The following is a 22,236-nucleotide window of genomic DNA, read 5'->3' as shown; positions in this document are numbered from 1 at the left end:
AGTTATCAACCCTTCAACCTGGCTCTGAGACGACGTCGATTTTATGTCTTTTTACGCAATAAAATTGATCTAAGTTATAACAATAAAAGGCGAATTATTTTACACAAACATTTTTTATAATACTATTTATAATAATAATAATAATATTTTGTTCACATAATTAACTTAATAAATTAGATAAATTAAGTTTGCACGCCTGTTAGTTGTCCAAGTTGTTATATTTTTATTCCTGACTGATTCACCACTCCGCTAACCCGCATTGGAGCAGGGTGGTGGATGTTGTGACCAGTGGTGGTAGCCTATGGCCAGCAGTGGGATGTTACAGACTGAATTATGATTTACCACTGTGAATAATATAATTTAACCTACTTTGACGCATTTTCTCCGCTCTTCGTGATATTGAGATTTATCTGTGTTTTTTGGCACTACTGAACCAAATGAATATTGAATAAACTTCTACGAACAAAATATTTTTAGTATTTATTTTATTATGTATTAAAATTGTCGTCAAATTTTTAGGTATCACCCAGATCATTCGTTTGCATAAGGCACATGTTAATCTATAATATTGTCTATATTTTATAGTGATGTTGTTTCCGACATGGTTTCTCAATCGTTGCCTCGTCGCGACAACTTAGAATGTGGCATCCCATCCGGATAAGTCGTCAGGTGGCGGTTCATCAGCGTCAGGCGGGTACTGGTCGAAGTTATGCGTATCGATTGCTGACTGAACGACGGGTGTTATTGGAGGTTCCAATGTACGTTGAGCTAAGCCCTCCCAGTTAAAGCCATCGAACCATCTGCAGAGAGAAGTTTAGGTTCGCAGTTTTGAAAATACATACAATTTCTAATTTTAAATACATTATTTACTCCTACTGGCATATAAAAATCAAAATTAAAATATTCTATAGACGCCGCGTTGGCGCAACGGTTACAGCCATGGATTGTACCTATTGCGTTGGCGGTTGCGGGTTCGATCCCCGCACATGACAAACATTTGTATTGGCCATACAGGTGTTTGCCGTGGTCTGGGTGTTTGTGCAATCCTTGTGGGTCCCGGTTGTTATCATGTACTACTCGTAGTAGGGAATATATCCGCCAACCCGCATTGGAGCAGCATGGTGGATTCAGCTCTGATCCTTCTCCTACATGGGGAAAGAGACCTATGCCCAGTAGTGGGATATTACAGGCTGAAGCGATGATTCTATATAACAAATTGAAAAATGTGGGTCTATTTAGGAATTTATACTATTTTAAAATATAACTTACTTATGTTTCTGTATTTCAGTGATACCGCCACGCTGATACCCGAGCCGCTCGGCAGGGTTGTCGCGACACAATTTTTTGATAAGGTTGGCAGCATTGCGCGTTATGCAGCGTGGGAATTCTACCGCGTCTATGCCTTTCAGGATCTTGTTGTACGTTTTCATAGGATCGGCTCCCGTGAACGGCGGGGAACCGGTGAGTAACTCGAACATTAGTACACCTTAAATGGTATTGTAAAATTTATTGTAGATGAAATGTAGATGAGAGTTAATATAATAATAAAGTGGGCAAACAAAATTCTAGTTCATTACTTTGTCCCCTATAGTAAGTAACATAATAATTTTCAAGATCTACACACATTAAACCACATGAGTGATATTGTTTTTAAAAGAAAAAAAAAAAAAACAAATAGATGTCTAATAAACTAATAGTTACATTTCGATGCAGTAAATGCGCAAAAAAGATTAATGTCTTCTAAACAATATAGGGTATTTTGTGAAGTGATGATAGATATTTTCGTGCTCATAATTTTTAAACATGACTTAATATACTATATATAAAATTATTATGTGAAAATAAAGATTTTTCGGGATTATATTTGTAGCATACCCAAAGACCAATAGTCGGCGCTAATGTCATGTCCTCTGTTCATAATAACCTCTGGCGCGACGTACTCCGGCGTCCCGCAAAATGTCCATGTTTTTCGACTCGTTTGCAATTTCTTTGAAAATCCAAAGTCCACCAATTTCACGTAGCCCTTCGAGTCAAGCAATAAGTTCTCTGGTTTGAGATCTCTGGAAAATCGTAAATATTTTTATATACATAACCCTATTACAGAAGCTTTAATTAAAATATATATATATATATATATATATATATATATATATATATATATATATATATATATATATATATATATATATATATATATGTGTGTGTGTGTGTGTGTGTGTGGTAAAACAAAACTCAGATACCATAAAATTATGACGCAATAATGTAAACATTTGATCAGCTCTTACTCCGGATCACGTGAATATGATGTGAACAATTGACGTTAAATTATCACAAATTATTTACATTAACGATATTTAATGAGATCACATCAAGTGTATTGCTCTATAAAAGTAAATGATGTACTATTTAAAAAAAATTATAAGAAAAAATTATAAAGTTTTAATTCGGAAGTATCCAAAAATTTTTTTCTCATAGATCACGTTCAAATTTAGCTGGTTCCCGTGGACTCTGCAGCTGCATTCTAACATATTCCCATAACTCTACAAAAAATGTAAAGAAGAGATCTAACTACGCGTTCCGTCAAATTCGTTAAATTTGCGTGGCGGCTGAGTTGTGCGAGTGAGAAATAAAGGAATGAAAAAGAGTGAAATTTTTCGGCTGACCTTGTTTTAGGCCAGCCGTTCCATTGTTTTATAAAATAATCCAGTCAAGGAAAAATATGTTTTGGCTAAAGCTTGTGGGCATGCCCCGCAGTGCCTAACCAGATAAATTTTAGTGGACCCCCACTTATGAAGTGTGACCCCCATTTATTGGTCTCGTCGTCTAGACTCCCGTCGAGTCTCTCGTGGATCCCTAGAGGGACCCACCTACACCACTTTCAAAAACAATGTTTAATAGTTTAAAAATTAGGCGATGAGTTATCTCATTTAAATTTTTTTAATTTTTAGCTGAACATAAAATGTCATTATTTATAAAAAAAGTATTTTACCTGTAAATTATATTCCTAGAATGTAAATAGTGGAAGGCTTCAACAACGCACGCCGTATAGAATCTCGTAGTGGCGTCATCAAACTGACCTGAAAATACAAGAATTATAAAAATTCTATTACCTAATGTTTAAATGTTAATTTTCAATAACTATTTAAATGCACACACGCATGCACGCACCCACCACACCACACACCCACACTCACCGCACCTGCACACACACACACATACAGACACGTGCGCTCGAAAAATGTTACATTCCTTTGGAAGTACACCAAATAAGTAACAGCATTACCTTTGTCCCTTAAAATAGTCCATAGTTCTCCACCAAGGCAAGTCTCCATCAGCATATACAAGTATTTACGGTCTTTAAATGTCTTGTAGAGCTTGACTATAAATTCGCAGTTCATTTCAGACATTATCTCTTTCTCTGACATAATGTGTTGTTGCTGTCTCGTCTCAACGATTTGGGCCTTCTTCATCTGCTTCAATGCAAAGGACCGACTGGAATCGCCTTGGATCTGTACGAGTTCCACTCGTCCAAAACCGCCGATACCCAATGTGGCGATGATGCGAAGGTCCGACAACCTTAAGTTGGCGAACTCTTCGTTGAGTCTGAAATTTATCAGAAATAATGAATTATTTTTAACCAACTTTTTAAAATGAGGATGTTCTTAATTAGACTGTATTTTTTAAATGTATGGTTTATAATTAAATGCGTATTTACTTAACTATTGTTTCGTCAACCTACGTTGTATTCTATGTAATTTTTATAGCCTTTTACTTGGTGTACCGATTTCGATGTTTTTTTTTCAAATCGAAAGATGGTGCTTGTCATGTGGTCTTTTTTAAATTTAATCGAGATCTGACAAGTACTTTTGAGTTACCTCTAATAATGCGTATTTACTTGACCCTTTTTTCATCAACCTACACTGTATTACGGTCGATGTAATTGAAGTAGCTTTTTTGTTTGCGAGCAAAGGCAACTATTGTAACTTATGTATATCATTACGTGCTACATTAAACTAGAAGAAACTAGACAAAAAAGAATTTTAATTTATCATTGTTTGGCGGCTAGTTTGAGCGTTTCATTTTTGTTCTTGGTTTAGTTCAGATAATACCGTTAGGCTATATTATATAATATTCCAATATCATTTAAATGGAACGAAAGTTTGCTGTTGGCAATATTATAAACATGTTATTTAATTATAATTAAATTGAATTAAATCGAAAAAAAAATGTTGTGAATAATATTATAAAAGTGTAATTGAAAACGACCTCATTATAAAAGTAACTGCATGGTATGTTAGAAACAATGCGTTAGTGTTAACACCTTAGTGCATTCTACTTTCCTGAATCAACCTCACGTGCCTATATTATCCGCAGCCGTCTTTATCGGATATCGGGTATTGTGTTATAGATAAATGACAATAGGTGCGATAAAACCGCGGGATCGTAATTGTAGCTGGTTGAGTGGCATTTAGAAAAAGTCAGTTTCTATGCCAAAGAGGAAAGTTAATAACGCTTCAAGATTTACTTCCACTAGTCGATATTATTTTCTTTATAATTATTCATTATGCGCAATAACCAGTGAAAGTAATTAGTGTTCATATAATTTAATTATTCAATAAACGTTTTGTAGTATCCAAGTTGTCAAATTTCACTTGGTATACCAAAGTCCAAGTTTATTATTAAATTACATTTTATTAAGACTCACGGTCAATTGGTACCATTATTCGCAGAAATACGAGATCAAAGTTTATCAAGTTTAGATTTGAGAATTTAAATTAGTTCATTGACGACAAAAATATATAAAGACGAATACTTTAATTATTAAACATGATATTTAGCGTGATAATAATAACTGGTTGTAACAAAAACTAGTGAATTCCTGCATAAAAATTAGTTTGAAAAATTGCGCTATTGACCTACTCTGGAATAATAAATGCATACATTATTTGAAAAAAATATACGTACATGTTGGTTTTATTATAATAATCCATGTATAAATATATAGCATATTCTACGTAAATATCTATTATTTCTTTTAATTATTATTAAACAACTTACCGCGAAACAATTCCGTGTTTGCATCAACAGAAATAAAAACAAATTATATTTATATATAACAAAGACAAAAGCGGGGCCGAAAATGGTATCGATGTTTCAAAATAAAACGTTAATACAATGGCATTGTAAAGGCATTCTTGTGAAATCTATTGTTGTCCGTTTCAAACGGCTTAGATGTGGTGTTTTTATGAACTTGACATAAGAAACGTGAGCTTGACAAAAAAGACGACAGTTGAAAATATCCGATTCTCAACAAGATAATTTTTAAATGTTAACTACGTTTACTATTAATTGTATTGCATTATATTGCATTTTAAACGTTTAGTCCATGAAAACAATGTAATATTTACTTCGTATTATCAACAGTTTAGTAAAGCCATAAATATCTTTTGTTTCTGATAATTCAGTCAAGACTTTATTCCTAATGAAAAATTACCAAAATACGATCTACATTTACATAATTACGTAATTAGATGGCTGATTCATATTGAATTCATAATTTTATTGATATACAGTACCGCTATAGGTAATAACTTTAGGAAAAGGAAATTAAGATTTATTTGACCATTAGTGACGGTAAATTAAGTTTTAGAGATTAAAATTTTCTTACCTGTGTCTATCATCACCCTCGTCCTTATATTTTGTTCGGATCTCGTCAAGTGCAGAAATAAGTTGATTGAAGGTTTCCCTGTCGATCACGAGACACGTGGTGCCCTCTGGCGAGTCGCAAATAATGTTAGCCGTTCGAAGATCGTCTCTAAAAATATGAATGAAAACAAATTGTAAAGATTAGTAACAATTATATTACCCAAATAATCCTTCCAAAGTGTTCTTTCTAATTTTTATTTCCAAATGTTAAAATGTTGTTGTTGTGTATTAAATAAATTGCTCAAGTCTTTAGAAACTAACAAGAAAGGAAAAGATTTAACATTCACAACGAAAATTGAAGTATTTATTACCGTACCAAATACAGAAGTCATATTGTATCAAATAATGGATATTTTTTTTAATATAATTTCGCCTTGATGTGTGAGCATTACACGAAAACACTTTCTAATGTGCCGAACATTTGCTGGTTCATAAATTTTAATGATCCAAAATACTAAGCGAAGTCTTATTTTTGCTTTCTAGATATATTCGTATAAAGAATGAAATTAATTGAAAAAATTAAATGAAACTCTTTTTGATATTGAGAACATTTCGCAACAAAAGATGAGAGAAATCTGAGTGTAACTAACCGCAACCACAGTTGCGATGAGTTTCAAATTATCTACGAGTAACTTTCCTGCTGGATCTTCTTAAAACTTTTAGTATTATATTAGCTTAATACTACAGTAAGTACAAAGATTTTCAAAAATTTTTAAGTTAAAAGTTTTAAACTACTACAACTACTTACAATAGAAAATGCGTTTAAAGTGAGCTTAGACGTTCCAATAGAAATCATATCTTGATTCGCTTTTCTTTCTTATTAGCCAATGTGTTCGATAGTGCAATATATAGTAGAGTACGGCTTGGGTTCCCAAAAGTACTTTTCGTAAAATTTCCTACATTTAAGAAGAATAACTTCCAAAATTTAAAATCTTATTTTAGCTTATATATATTTTATTAAAATCCTTATTAGCCTGAGGCTGACCTCAAATTAAGTGAAACGATAAAAGTACTTAAAAAAAAAAAAACATTTAAATTTAACATTACTGTTAAATAAATAATTAAAACTTTGCAAATCTAAATCTAATATTTTCTTACGTTTAGATTTTTACTTGTTGTTTCATAGTAATAATAGGTTGGGGAAAAAGGTTTTCCGTATTTTCTAGTACAAAGTAGCAATTAAATCTTTTTGGTTGCATTGTTTGGCTGGTTTTGTAACTATGAAAAGGTGAGATTTTATAAATGAAATTAAAAAGTAAAAGTCAGTTTCTCACTATTTTTCATTTGTTTTCCTGCCCACCAAAATGGGTGAATCCAACGAAAAAATTCGACAAATTTTAAACTTTTACTTAACAACAAGGGAAAACTAGGGAAAAAAGCGACTCAAGCCAAAAAAAAAAATTTGTGGTAAACATAATTATATTATAATTAATGTAAATTAATTTTATAACATTTTGCTTTGTATTTCTATGTAAAATACGAAAAAATTTAGTCCCCGACCCGTTGACCTGATGTTGAGCGATATAATCTTATTGTAGGTTTAATGTTCCAGTAGATTTTATTGCTATTTATGTATATTCACAATTACTCACCCTTGCAATGCTTTTTCGCCGAAGAAATCACCTTTAGTGAGGGTCCTAATAAATTTATCATCATTGCTATTGGGCTGCTTTTGTGTAACTTTGACCTGAAAGAAAGTAAATCACGAATTAATAATCATTTTAAGTTTTTGCATTTGTTGCAAATAATATATGATGGTCAGGTACGTTCTGAATTTTTTTGAAAGTTAAAATTAGTTTAAAACCTAGGCACTACTACAACGGCACTGCTATATTAGCAATTTTTACAAATAACTTACGTGACAGTATTTTCAAGAGCCGTCCTTAACGTACAAATTATTTCAAACTTATACATTATCATATAATTAACCCTATAAATATTACTATAGTGTTTTTGATTTATACCGAGGAAAAGAAAAATAAATAACAACTTATAACCGAAAAATTAAAAATAAATATTTATAATTGATGATTTCGAGTAAATTTTTTTTTCGTAAGTAAAGTTTGCTTATTACAAGACCACCACTTAACCTATCGCAGTTCACTCCTGGACATAGGCCTCTACAAGTTAAATTCGCGCCAAAAGTGGTGTGAACTGTGTGTTGCCTATATAGTCACCACGCTGGGCAGGCGGGTTGGTGACCGCAGGGCTAGCCTTGTCGCACCGAAGATGCTACTGCCCAAATTAAGCCTGTGTATTTCAAAGCAGGCAGATGGATGGTTATCGGCTTTGTAATTTCCGAGGTGGTAGTGGAACTGTGTTATCCCTTAATAGCCTCATACGACACCCAAGGGAAGAGGGAGTGGCTATATTCTTTACTGCCGTAACCATGCAGTGAAGAACGAATTATAAGTAATTATACGTCAACTGTACATTATTTATGAAACGGGACGTCCGCACCTTCAGCATTTTATAAACGTTAAATTTGGTCTCTAGAAACTTGAGAAAGAAATAAAAAAGTAAAAAATGTAATAAAACACCATACTAAAAAGTCGATAAAACGAATTCCACACTCTAAAATATACTTAAAAAATTGTAATGATAAATCGAGCAAACAACGGAAGTCGACGAGATAACTCGTCTCAGATTCATGGTTACGGCAACGGTTACTTAACACGAACCAATCGCTAAGAAAACAAAACAGCAAAAAAAACTCAGTCAACATTGAATAATGTTGAGTACGAGCGCTTGTGGTCACTTTCGTTTCGATACATTTTATATTGCAAACATTGTCGTTGTTATTTAATAAAAGATGTTGTAATTTTACGTTTGACGATTTCACTTTTTAATGTGACTAATTAAACATAGTACTTAATGAAATAATAACTAAGAACTCGTGCTATGCATAAAATATTTATTTTCGATAAGTACAAGGTAGCGACGGTATATCATATTATCTACTCGTAAAAACTATTAATTATTTTTTTGAGGAAACTATAAACAGAAAAAAGTTACAAAAATATAGCAAAATATCAAGATAATATTTAAAATTAGTCATTTACGGTAAAAAAATGTATAATTGGAATTGTTATAATTATGCAATGTTGCTATTCTGTATGCTATTTAAAATATATTAAAGGCTTACTTTTAATAGTCTGGTTTATGCGAATTCATTGCAAATACATTTCGTTTAAAAAATTCCTACCAAAAACAATTAAGATGCCACAGTTTGGTCATGCCAATCAAAAGTTCCTAACATTGTTAATCAATTTGCACGCTCAACCAATATATATTTGTCTTCCTAGTTTAAAACAAAAAAAAATAGCTTAAATATGCAAAACTTTTCATTATATTATCATTCAAAACTTAATATTTTACGAGCAAAGACGAATACACAAAAAAAAAAGACTTCGTAATTAGAACATTCGTATAAAAGAACTATATCCTGGTTCGTATTCTGTTTTTATGGTGAACCTTCGTTTCATTTATGTTTCTGAGTAAAATAAAAACTGCTTTTACACGACCGCCAAAATTATTGTATATTTTCCTTGAGTGTATTTTGTAAAAGTTTATTCATCTCATTATTTCGTTTTAATTGTCATAAAATCAAAGCAGTCGTGTTTTTGTTACAGGCTTGCGTCACAATACTTTACTTTCATATGTTATTATTAAGTTTCATATGTTATTAGTAAGTAGCCCGTTAGCGCAGTTTGTAGTGGCCTTGCTTTCTGTGCCGCGGGTTGCGGGCTCGATTCCCGCCTGAGTCTGGGAGTCTAATATTTGTATTTATATATTTATATGTGTATTATTTCTATGTATATTTATAAAAAATATATAGTTAGATAAAAATATATAGTAGTTATGTATATTTATAAAAAATATATAGTAGTATAGTAACAGTCGGTTGTTTTCCGTGTAACACTAGCTTTAATTTGCTTACCATAGGAACAGACGACCGTGTGTGTATGTTATAAGAAGAAAAAAAAGTTATGGTTATATTTTAAGCAAAAAAAAAAATTCATACTTTTATATATAAAGCACGATTTCATTCCATTTACGTTAAACATTTTTTGAATATAAAGTTTAGATGATAATTATGATGTGTGCGTTCGAACAAACAATGTGTCTTTAGAATTGTGCAGATAAAGAAGCATATTTATATAAGTAAATAAGAATAACCCCATTCAAAGCGCCTTCAATATTATATCAAACATTTATATGAAGACAGAAAAGTCAGTCTTCATAAAGTTATAAATATACACTACCTATATAGATACCATTGCCCTCTAAATCATCTGTTCATATTGTATTCCGTAACTCACAGCATAATTCACACAATCATTTAATTTATAGACAACTCATACGATCCATTGTTTTCTCAAAACTCACATTAATCGTTCAAAGCTTGCTTTGCTGCAGCTTGTTTAACTTCTAAGTTAAATTACCTTTTTTATTTAAAATGGTTAACTTTTTTACATCTTATAACACCTTTCGATTGAACCAAGGATTCGATATAAAACAACAAGCAATTAAAATAAAACAACACTTGTTACACGCGGTAATATTGATACTATTAACTAAGGCTTAATAAAAACTAATCGGTATATTGTCTATTATTATTATTATGTTTTTTTTAACCCCCTAAAAATATAATAGGTAATACTCTATTGGCTTTTAATACTGATATGTTTGACTTACGTTACACATAATTAACGGGAATGAGTTATCAAATTAAAATGATTATTTGTACATAGTAAACATAAAGCTATATTATGATTTAAATATATTAAGGCTAGTTAAAGACAATATTATTACTTAAGATTATAACCGAGGTAGGGCACATCAGGAAATTTCCTACTCAAAATATGGGGTGCTCGACTGGGGTAGTACCTTGACCTTACAGAAGATCACAGCTAAATAATACTGATTTCAAGCAGTGTTGTGTTCCTGTTGGTGAGTAAGGTGACCAGAGCTTTTGGGAGGAATTGGGAATAGGGTCGGAAAAGCGTGTGCGATGCTTCTGGTGTTGCAGACGTCTATAAGCTACGGTAATCGCTTACAATCAGGTGAGCCGTACGCTTGTTGCCGACCTAATTATATGTAATTAAAAAAAAAAAACTTATTATTTTATAATTTAACTTCATCATTATTCAGTAGTATATCAGTTATAGATTAGTTTTTTTCCTATTTAAGACATGATATTAGGTTATGCCTGTAACAGGTGAGTCTTAGTAGTTAAAAGGCGGATATTTTTGGATTTTCATACAATATCCATCCCATAAAACATTATCCATTCCATATGATTGTACGCTTCTTCCGAATTTAAGGATGCGTGCACCTTAGTAAACAAATTTTGGAAATTTGCTTTTTAATGAGCTTTTATAATCTCAACAAGAAACAACTCCGCAAATTTCGTATTTCTACCCACAGTAGTTTCGGCTCTACGGTAATAAATCAAATCTGCCCACTCTTATTATTTTACAACCATAATAGACTAGCAATAATGACACTTATGTTAACGTAGAAACAAGAAACATGAGTCATTTTTGCAATTATTCTATAAATAGATATTACATACACCTATATAACTAAACTGCTAAAAAAGTAACCGAACTTTGACAATAGCTATTTTGTTATTATCAGTAATATGAAATGTTTTACTTGTCGTAATTTAGTTCATAAATGACTGTATGAACTATTTTTAAGCAATGTTCGACCCTGACCCCGGTATACAAAGTTTTACATAAATGTAAAAATCAGTATGCAGACAACAATTTTCCACACGGATGTATAACGAACAAAATTTGACCTCATAACCCATGCATGTAAAGGTGAACCTTCACGTGGCTCAGCTAGAGAAATCAAAAAATATATTTGAATATTAATTTAATCATTCAGTATGTAATATATAACTATTTGAATATTACTATTCAAAAAATCTTCTATCTATATTGGTAAATTACTGTATTTTTTTTTAAATTATTTATGAGTAATACGCAAAACTTATCTAGTATGTGGCAGAAGATTGTCCTTGCCTTGAAAACCACAGTCACAAACCGTGACCTCCATCTGAGACGCTTCATTTTGTCACACGTAACTTTTTTATTACTGTAATTGAAGTTGCAACAAAAATTGTCGTATCTAAACAATTAAAAAATCTTTTTCGAGTTATTGTTAACTTTTGTTTCCTTTTTTTACGAAGTTGGCTTTTTACATTTATATAATAAAAATTTCCCCCAAATCATGATAAATATTGAACTGAAATACTACATTGTGTATTAGTTAAATAAAACTACTTGCTTTGGTATCACTACGAAAATAAGTAAATTTAATACAAATTTATTTTCACAGTAAACACTTTTTAGCTGTATTTTTCGAAAAAGGTTAATTGTATAAATGTAATGTATGTACCTAATTGGTTTTTTTTTGTCTCATTTATAATCTTGTATACGTTTAATATAACAAAAAAATCGTTACTTAAGATTCTTAAGCAAATTGTACCATAATTAAAAAAAATATCTTAATTTTATTTAAATAAAATAAAATTAGATAACAGTATAAATTATAGCTTTGATTCCAACACCGCCCTAACCAGTAGACTGCGCGCAGTGCGCTGACCTTGTAGAACAACAGACATACACTGCGGCCTCTAAACTCTAAAGCCTGCTCGCTCGTTTCAACTTTTAGTCGCCAACACATGAGTGGCGATGAAAACCTTTACAGCTGATGTTTGAATTGTGACTGCATTCATGTTTGCATTTTTATACGTAAACTATACGGCTTTGAAGTTGTTACTATGTCACGAGAAGTGTAGCATATAAATATATACAGATTGTAGTCATTTATCTGACATTGAAACCGACAGATTTACATGTTGCATGTAGAACTATTATTGATCTTGGGTTACTAGGTAATAATTTAAGGCAATGGAGTCTTTATTTTTACCTACGTGTGTTAGTTACAACGAAACATAACACAATATCGTATTATGTTTAGTACTAGACACTTGATGTGTATATTCTTTTAATATTTGGAATTATCGTATCTATCACCTAACCGTTATTTTCTAATTCAGGAAATAACATTAGTCTCGCACTAATAAAAAATGTGAACCATAACATTCAGTTCTTTATTCATTCGTCATAGACTCGATCAACTGTTGACACTGTTATGATTATAAAAAAAAGTATTTTGAACTTAATATACAGTAGGAGACTTTCCACAAATACACATATGCAATAAACTTACAAATAAACTCGATTGTAAAATTATAAAATAAATTTCGAATTAAAATCATGACATAATAACTTTATTTACAATAATAATTATCAATTTATAACAACTACATTTACAAGTAAATCTTTGACGGGTGATTAATATTATTTGTAGTCACAGCTTTGTCAATAATTTGCTTCTTTAATTATAATATAAATATTAATCAGCTATATTATAAATTCCGAAACCCAATTGACACACGCACTCTCAGACTTCAAAATCGAAAAAACTAAAAAGAACAATTAAGAATATTATTTGAAAAGCTACTTTCAAAATAGCACATTATGTTAGGGCGAATGAGTGTGCAGACACTATCGAGGCTCAGTTAAATGCCAAGGTGAACTTATACTTACAATCACCTCTCGCGGACTACATAATAATTTCAAAGTCACTAATAAAAAGTAATCATAATAATTCTCATAATTAGTGCCCCTCTTTATGAATCCTTAACAAAGTTATCAGAATGATGTCTAATTGAGCCTATTGCCACATCCGCTTCAAGAGATACTGACAATAATTTCATGGTTTAAACACGAATAACCTGATATACATTTATCAGACAAAGAATTGGTACTGGAACTATCATAATATAAAAATAAATAAACACGTTTTATTATTACCTTTTACAAAACAACATTTTTTTAAAAGGTCGTGTGCCTGCTCGTGTGCATACGATTGCTTTTTTTACTTATTTAAATTACACATACAAAGGAAACGAAGTTCCAAATAATGTACATACTAATTATAAAACAAATAGGATGAAACAAACCTGTTTTAAATCCACTTAGTTTAAATCATAAATCATGTACTGACATACATACATACATACATCAACGCGTGTCTAATATCCATCTTATAACAAATAATAGAGCGACAAGTAAATATGTAGTGAAGCCACATATATATCGGTGAGCGAGGAAAATCAAATATTTATAAAATGCCGAGACTTGGCTAGTGTAAGTCGAAAGTCGATACAAACGAAAGTAAAGGTGTTACTGCGCTTGAAGAACATCTTCACTATGTTAAATTCTACAACACGAAGTTATCAAAACAAATGAGTCTAGAAACTGAGATGGATAGAAGAAGATCGTTCGGTGAAATCGTTTACATATAAATAATGACATTGTAATGATATGGTTTTCACTTACGCTTACGTGCGAGAGTGAGTTTTTTGTTTAAAGAAACTTGAAGTTGATGTTATTAATTTATAATTAAGTTACAGAGCACGATGCATTTCGTTGTTACTTACGTTTTCTTTGTTTTACTACGGCTTCAAAAACTATCAGTCAAATCAAAGTAAAATCCCGTCGCTTTAGGATATCTACCAAAGAGGAAGTTTTCTAGGGACGGAAATGTAGCTATAAATTTAAGTATGTTAACCAATTTTAAAAGTTAACATTGGTAAAAACACGAGGAATATGTTGTTTTATGTACCGAAAACGTTCGTTATTCGATGTATTTATTTTAAACCTTGAAAGGTAATTCGTATTGATTACGCATTCAACTACTCCGATTCCATATTAAGCAGATCATGTTTAAAATATTTTTTACAAAGTAGGTGTTATTGTAAATTTGTAACAGCAGTGCAAAAACATTATAAGATTTTTATTTATTGCAATTTTGCATTTTATTTTGCATTTTATTTGCATTTTATTTCATTGCCAAAGTTAATATTCAACATTTAGTCATAAATCAATAAGTATTTAGCACGTACTCGTAAAAAATAAGGAGAAATGTGGAAAAATCCACTTCGATAATTTTTATTACAATACCCACCAAAAATAGAATTATTTTGTATGAATACTTGAATTTGGTTATCTCAGAAAGTAATAGATACTTTTAATAATTGTTTTTGCGTCACCAATCCCCAATCCTGTTTATCGGCGAAAAATAAGAGATCTAGTACCTAGAGTTAACCGTTGATTCTTTATGAGTTATATTATGCTATACAAAACTAATAAAAATGTAATTAATAATTTCATTTACCTGTCCTTTGGATATAATGAAGAACGTATCTCCTCTGGCACCTTGTCGAATGATGTAGTCGCCGTTCTGGTAATGGGTCTCTTCTAATACGTCCGAGATTTTGATCAGTGTGTCTTCTGGTAAGTTCTTAAATATCGGCACACTGTTGATGAAATATAAAAATTTTAATAACTAAAGTTACAAAGACAGTAAACTTAAAATTAGACTAAAAATCTATCACATGAATGTGTCGATAACGGAAAACGCTTAACTGAATTAATTATTTTTTCGCAGTGTGCGAAAAAATAATGTAATAATGTACTTCAATATAGGATGGTGGATAACAAAATAATAATATTGATATTAAATTGTATCATTAATATAACCATCCAACTGCTGGCTTTGAAATACACAGGCCGAAGACGGGCAGTAGCGTCTTCGGTGCGACAAAGCCAGTACTGCGGTCACCAACCCGCCTGCCTGCCCAGCGTGGTGACTATGGGCAAAACACATGAGTTCACGTTATTTTTGGCGTAAACTTGTGGAGGCTTATATCCAGCAGACTGTATAAGCTGTAATGATAGTAACTCAATAATGAAACCGCTGGGGCCTAAAGTAATATTTATATATTATTAATATCAAAGTATTATTTTAGAAAATAGACAGAATGTTCCACTAGATTTATTTTATTTATAGGTTTGGCCTGTTTAACGTTGGGATATATGAAATTAGAAAGTTTTCCTGTCTATACTTGACAGATAACTAGTTTTACTTCCGCTAAAGTCTAAACGAGGGAAATTCTATAGACTAATAATTTCAAACGTCGCAAAGTCCGGGAGTTTAAATAGAGGACATTCTATTTCATTCTTAATATTAAAATAATTGACCTTTTAAATTGACACTTGACATTTAAATATTCATGTTTTTATTTGTAAAATCGATAGCGTACTTAAGTTTAATTGTGACATATTTTTTTTGCATTAATTATAGCTTGGCTATGAAGTTCATGTAGATACGTGTAAAAACAATAAAGCAAAAGTTAAGCGAATGGGCTCAATTTATAACCTTTAAATTGTTTGTTTCAATAGCGGAATGTACAATAATTTAAACGCATTCATTTAATAAATAAAATATGTCAAGTTGTCTCAACAATTGAATGTCCTATACGTGTATCAACTCCTGTAAAAAAGAATAGTATATAAAAATATACAGAACGCTAAAATACATATGTATACATAATTCTCATCTGTATTTAAAAAAAAATTCAATAGATTCTTTGTAATACGTACACATTCGAACTTGGAGAATGTTATTCTAGCATTAACAAGGCAACTCTCACAAAACCTAGATAAAAATAAATGTAAGAAATAAACATTTTCCTATTCATAAAACTAAAAGTGTTAAATTATTTCTTTGACTCTATATTACGAGTATTATTAGTCTTATATTTTTCTAGTCAGATATACATATATTTTGTGCATTAAATTATTATCGGTATTTTTTGTTAAGAAGCCATTTTTTTTATGTACGTAAGATTTGTCAATGTCATTAATAGAACATTTTTTTTCGAGATGTGTTTTCCCCTGGCAGAACAGATGGGGCACAAAAAACACCACCCGCGAAGCAAGAATGGAAGCCCTTTGTAGCTCTAGGGGGATGTTCGTCCTAAGAGTGGCTCCTAGTGTGATCGAAACTGGCTTTAAACGTCATCAGAATTGAATAATAAATCTAGTAACATAGAAGTCCCATTATTAGTATCAACCGGTCGTAAGAACAAAGCACTCCAAACATGAGGTGGGATCTGTGAATGCAGAATTGTATGGGTCTGTTACATGAGACAAAGAACATCAAAGTGTTACGCGTCCAGGATTTATATATACTACTTCAGGTTATAATAACAATTAACCGCTATACATAACTATGTGGAGGTCGATATCATACATTTCATTTAAATAAAATTTAAATTAATAATCACATTTTAGCAGTATTTATTAAAATATGTTAAAATAGTGCATTCATTTTAATATTAATAACTTAAATGCTTTTTTAACTTATATTAAGAAACTCAAAAGATTTTACGAACGCTATAATCAATTACTACGTTAGTAGTTTTATTATTATATAAAAACGTAAATAAACGTAAAACAAAGATAAGGTATACTTAGTCGGGCTGAGTGCAGTTTACATTATTCGTAGTTAGTTCATAGGTTTTTGTTAAAACGAGGACAGCAAATTACTTAATCTTACATTATAATAATTATTTATTGATTAATTTAAGCGAAATATTACGATTCAAATAACAATAATTTGCTCCTATTTTAAACAAGTTTACTGTAACGCAGTTCATTAATTGTTAAAATATTGGTTATAAATTATACTTATACATATTAAAAGGCCTGTTAAATTTTTTTTCTGAAATCACATGACCAGTATTTTTCGTATTTGTTAATTAATTATTCTCAAATTGTTTATTCGTTGATAGTAATTTATCTATAACCAAAACTATACCTACAAGTTTCGTAAGCGTATAAATAAAATAAACGGGAAACTTGGTGAGAACGGGAGTTTGTTACGCAAATTTCGAAAAGTTAAAAATTATTTTGGAGCAATTAAGTAATTTTTACGGTAATTTATTTTATAAATATTGAAGGATCAAATATGTATGTATACAAGCAACAATAAAAATTAATCACACGCAAGGTTATTATCAAAATAGTTCAAAACCTTAATTACTCACACACCGATAATGCTAATGTAATATACTTACTGCTACTAAAATTTTATATTCTAATTACAACTACTAAATTTATATTAAATATTCATTTTTCTGTACATACATTTTATTGGTTATTAGTTTGATAATTGCACTTGATTTAATTTTCGTTTAATCGCTATATTTGCAATGGAAATTTCATTTTTATATTCATTGTAGTATGATAATAGTGACAAATTCCTAAGTTTCAGGTTTGTCTGTATATTGTGAATGAATAATAATGAGTTCTGAAAAATGGCAATGTATAAAAAGCTGGATTGGCAACATCAATTATCCTAAAGTTCATTATAAACAGGCTCTGAGCAGCGGTTCTGTTAACGATGTCCACATATGTTTTTATATAACTTAAAGGTTTTCTTGAATCAATCCCTATTCCATAGTGATTTCGGGTTAACCTTTTAAGTAATGTAATGAACCAAGATAAAGCGTAATTAAAAATATGACTGAACAATTAAATTCATAATAAAATTTGTAATTAATAAATAATAAAACTTACATAAAATCGGAACGACAAGAAAAATACGACAAATGTGGTCACACTAGTTGTGAATGCTTTATTTTCACGGCCAACGAGTTTTGACCGAAAGTGTTAGTACAGCAAATCGAAAGTGTCAGTGTAAAGTCATTTTTTGTATTACTACCGGGTCCGATTACGAAACCTACCTAATGGGTATTGAATTATGTTTTACTTGAGATTATTGCACATTTAACGCCTGTGGCTGTATTACTCGGCAAAATCATTTCTAAATTAGTGTCCGTACATATATGTATCTACAATAATAATATTGTTGTTTTGTTTGAATGGGCTATCTTTGAAGCTTCAACACCTTTTTATGAAATACAAATATGTTTATTGAAAAATATCACACATTATAAAATGATGACGCGCTACGAAATGAGGTTGTATTTATTTTCATTACACGAACTATCCCATAGTATGTAGTATACTCGCAATGGACTCATTATACGTTTCAATAAAATTCTTTTCGTGTTGTATCTTACAACGGTCAAGTAAAATTTAATAAAAACGGGTTACTATAGAAGAAAATACATGAACGAATATACCCACTAATCTGCAGCAAAGTAGAGTAGCTCTCAAATTAGAAAATAGCTTTGCCCAACTGCAATGTACACCAAGTGTTACGGTATAGTGCACTCAAATACTCGAACTCAGCAGGATAAACAGTAATCCGGCTGATAGTTGAAATCTTTACTACAATTACGATGTCTAATGTAGATATAGATAGCCATCTCGCTTGACCACGATGAATGTTTTCACTTTTAAGTCAAGCGAAGGTAATTAATTTTCCTTTGTCGAGTTTGTGACACAAATAAAAATTAATGTTCGTAAATCTGTATTTATGATACAAACTTATTCTCATAAATTGAACTTATATACATATTATTAATATTTATACAATAAACAATGAATATAAATAAGTAAAGTAAACGAGGACGAAAATTTATGGAAATTAAATCGTCAGCTTAGAATGATAGATATTACCGGAAGCTAAATGAAATTTGAAGTTAGGCTTCTATCTGTAAAGTTTATCGGACATATATCTTAATATGATGAAATCAGGCAAAAACTTTTATTATACCTACGTACGTTGTAAATAATATCTGCTGGTTTTGATAGTATGCATCACACGTTTATATATACTTAAATTATAAATTTAACTTTTAGTCTTACGAACACTAATATAGTAAATCTGTTTGTTAGACTGTTTGTCTGTGTTTATTTCGGAATTAATTATCGAATATAGGGGAATATTTTTGTTTTTATTTTATTACATATATGAATTGCGTAATCATAGCATATTTGTTACAACATTCTTATGTTACAAGAACACATTAAACATTTCATACTTGCAAAATTATTTACAACTCTTAATCTTTTAAATATATATATGCAATTTTTAACATAAAAACAAAACGCATTCTTGAATAATAATTGCAAAATTGCAAATACTGTGAGAATATTGCAATTGATTACCGAAAATAGTTGCAAAAACTAATACCTAAGGCTATTGGATATTATGTTTGGCATTGCTCTGTATGGTTACAAAATAAACGTTTGTTTTTTTTTTATCTCATGTGTTACTTTGATTGGTTTGGTAAGGTTTCCAAGGTTTTGTAAGTAACATAAGATTTAGAAATGTTAATTATCTAACGTTGACTAAATGTTAATTAATAATTATAAAGTGTTGTAAGGTTTTACTACGAAACAAATTGTCGAATCGATGAATGCTTGGAGTTCGAATTCGTGACGATTGTTCTAATGCGTAACACTAGCCGCGTTAGTGGTGATACATACTATTAAGTCAGTTAACGGCCGACATAACTTTGACCGTTTTAACTATGACCTCTTTACATTACTAAATAATACAATAATTTGTTCTTTGTCTCAGCTTCAAAGATACGTGATAGATTTTTTGTTCATTTGCGTCACAATTTTATAATTATGTAAACGGACTTGATAAATAATAACATCTGTACACATAAATCTATAAAGAAATACATGTAATTATGTTATTATTGCGAACTTATGACGTCATCAGAATTAAGACGAACGAGCGTTTCTAAGGAAATATAACAGACGGTTTTGTAATACATATAAATGACAAATTGAAATTCAATAACAGGCAATATTTTTATAGCATATGGAATTAAATGTGGCATAAACATAAGAAATTGTCAATTTTTAATTTTATTTTTTATCAATGTATAAAAAGTATTTTGATATGCCTATGGCAGAATTTGTTAAAAAAGTGGGAGTTAAAGGAAAGTTACTATCTCTAATTTTAATGTAGAAATCGTTGACCTTAATAATTACAGTTGGTAACTTAACATAAATTTTAATTATTTGTATATGTCATGTTATATGTATGTGTTAGAACTAATTAATTTAATTTAAAAAAATAAATGTTTTTTTATTAGTTATAATTATCTATTATAACATTATTGACTAGCTTGACGGCGCAGGATACAGTGCTTTTTGCTACAAGGGTTGTGTCTTCGACTCCCGCCCTAAGTCTGGGTGTAATATACATCCTTTTTCATGTATGTATTAATAAATAATTGTGTTTGCTCGCAAACGAAAAAAAAAACCGACTTCAATTACATTGACAAGTAATACAACGTAGATCGACGAAAAAATAATCAAGTAACTACGCGTTATCAAAGATTACTCAAAAAGTAGTTATCAGATCTCGATAAAATTTATATGTGACCACATGATAAACATCAGCTTTCGATTAAATTAAAAATTATCAAAAAATCGGTACACCCAGTAAAAAGTTATTGCGGATTTTCGAGAGTTTCCCTCGATTCCTCTGGGATCCCATTATCAGATCCTGGTTTCCTTATCATGGTACCAAACTAGGGATATCCCCTTTCCAACAAAAAAAGAATTATCAAAATCGGTACATCCAGTAGAAAGTTATGCGGTATAATACAACGTGGGTCGACGAAAAAAGCGTCAAGTAAAAACGCATTATTAGATATAACTCGAAAAGTAGTTGTTAGATCTCAAATAAATTTAAATGGGACCAATTGGCACACACCACCTTTCGATTAAAACAAAATTTGTCGAAATCGGTCTACCCGGTCAAAAGTTCTGATGTAACATACATAAAAAAAAAAAAAAAAAAAATACAGTCGAATTGAGAACCTCCTCCTTTTTTGGAAGTCGGTTAAAAAATATCGCTATGTCAGCTGGCTGTTACCCATAACACAAGTACTAATTTGCTTACCTTAGGAACGACCACGTGTGTACGTCATAGGTATTTGTTTATTTAATTCTTTTGTATCGATACGATTTTTAAGACGTCTTTAACTTTAATTATTTTAATCATTATTTTTAACTTAATAAATAATAAATATATGAATATTTTAGCGTAATATTATTTTTAAATGTCTCACACTAAAATTAAAAAAGAAAAAGCAAACTAATTGACGCTATTATAAGTTTCGTCGATAAGAACTGTTTTATTAAAGCAACTGAATTTGCATTCATTATCCTTTACAGTAATCTATGTAAATTATTACGTTACAATACATCCTAAGTCCATAATAGCAGAATAATATTTCAGACAAGTAATTAATTATAGATAAAGTATGTGGACAATGTATGTCAAGACGGCAGATGCTTGAATGAAAAACAATTTAACCACAATTAGAATACCAATATAAAAGTCAACAATATCAAACACAATGATATATGACACTACTTGGAATTTCTGTTCTCCCATTACATGCAATCTATCATCATCTCAATTGTATGATGACAAAATGATTTATTAGCTACCTACTACTTAATTTATATTATTAGTACATACTTTAAATAATTAAACTAATGTAAAAAATGGGTATAAAACAAATAAAAATATGAAATTAAAAAAAAAAACATAATTCCACCTTTTAAGGACAATATATTAAATATTGTTTTTTTTTTTGTGGTATCAGAATAAATAGGTATTAATTTACAGACAAAGCTCGGTTCCTAAAAGGACCTC

The 22,236-nt window shown here is 30.5% G+C and overlaps 1 protein-coding gene across 1 annotated transcript in view; it reads right to left on the bottom strand.

Annotated features, from left to right (window-relative positions):
- Nucleotides 1–468: 468 nt before the first annotated feature.
- The window catches only part of LOC123660590 (cGMP-dependent protein kinase, isozyme 2 forms cD4/T1/T3A/T3B), a 103,729-nt gene continuing 81,961 nt past the window's right edge, over nt 469–22,236 (bottom strand). The window contains exons 4-11 of the mRNA XM_045595645.1: nt 14,968–15,109; nt 7,299–7,393; nt 5,669–5,815; nt 3,279–3,603; nt 2,990–3,072; nt 1,876–2,060; nt 1,270–1,486; nt 469–800 (exon numbers count right to left, since the gene is read on the bottom strand). Coding sequence (XP_045451601.1) covers nt 635–800; nt 1,270–1,486; nt 1,876–2,060; nt 2,990–3,072; nt 3,279–3,603; nt 5,669–5,815; nt 7,299–7,393; nt 14,968–15,109 — 1,360 coding nt within the window. The 3' untranslated portion in view covers nt 469–634. The remainder of the gene's footprint in view (nt 801–1,269; nt 1,487–1,875; nt 2,061–2,989; nt 3,073–3,278; nt 3,604–5,668; nt 5,816–7,298; nt 7,394–14,967; nt 15,110–22,236) is intronic.

This window comes from Melitaea cinxia, chromosome 15, assembly GCF_905220565.1.
Source record: "Melitaea cinxia chromosome 15, ilMelCinx1.1, whole genome shotgun sequence".
Lineage (NCBI taxonomy): Eukaryota > Metazoa > Arthropoda > Insecta > Lepidoptera > Nymphalidae > Melitaea > Melitaea cinxia.
Note: the sequence above shows the minus strand (reverse complement) of the source record. Positions and strands in the feature narration are given on the sequence as shown.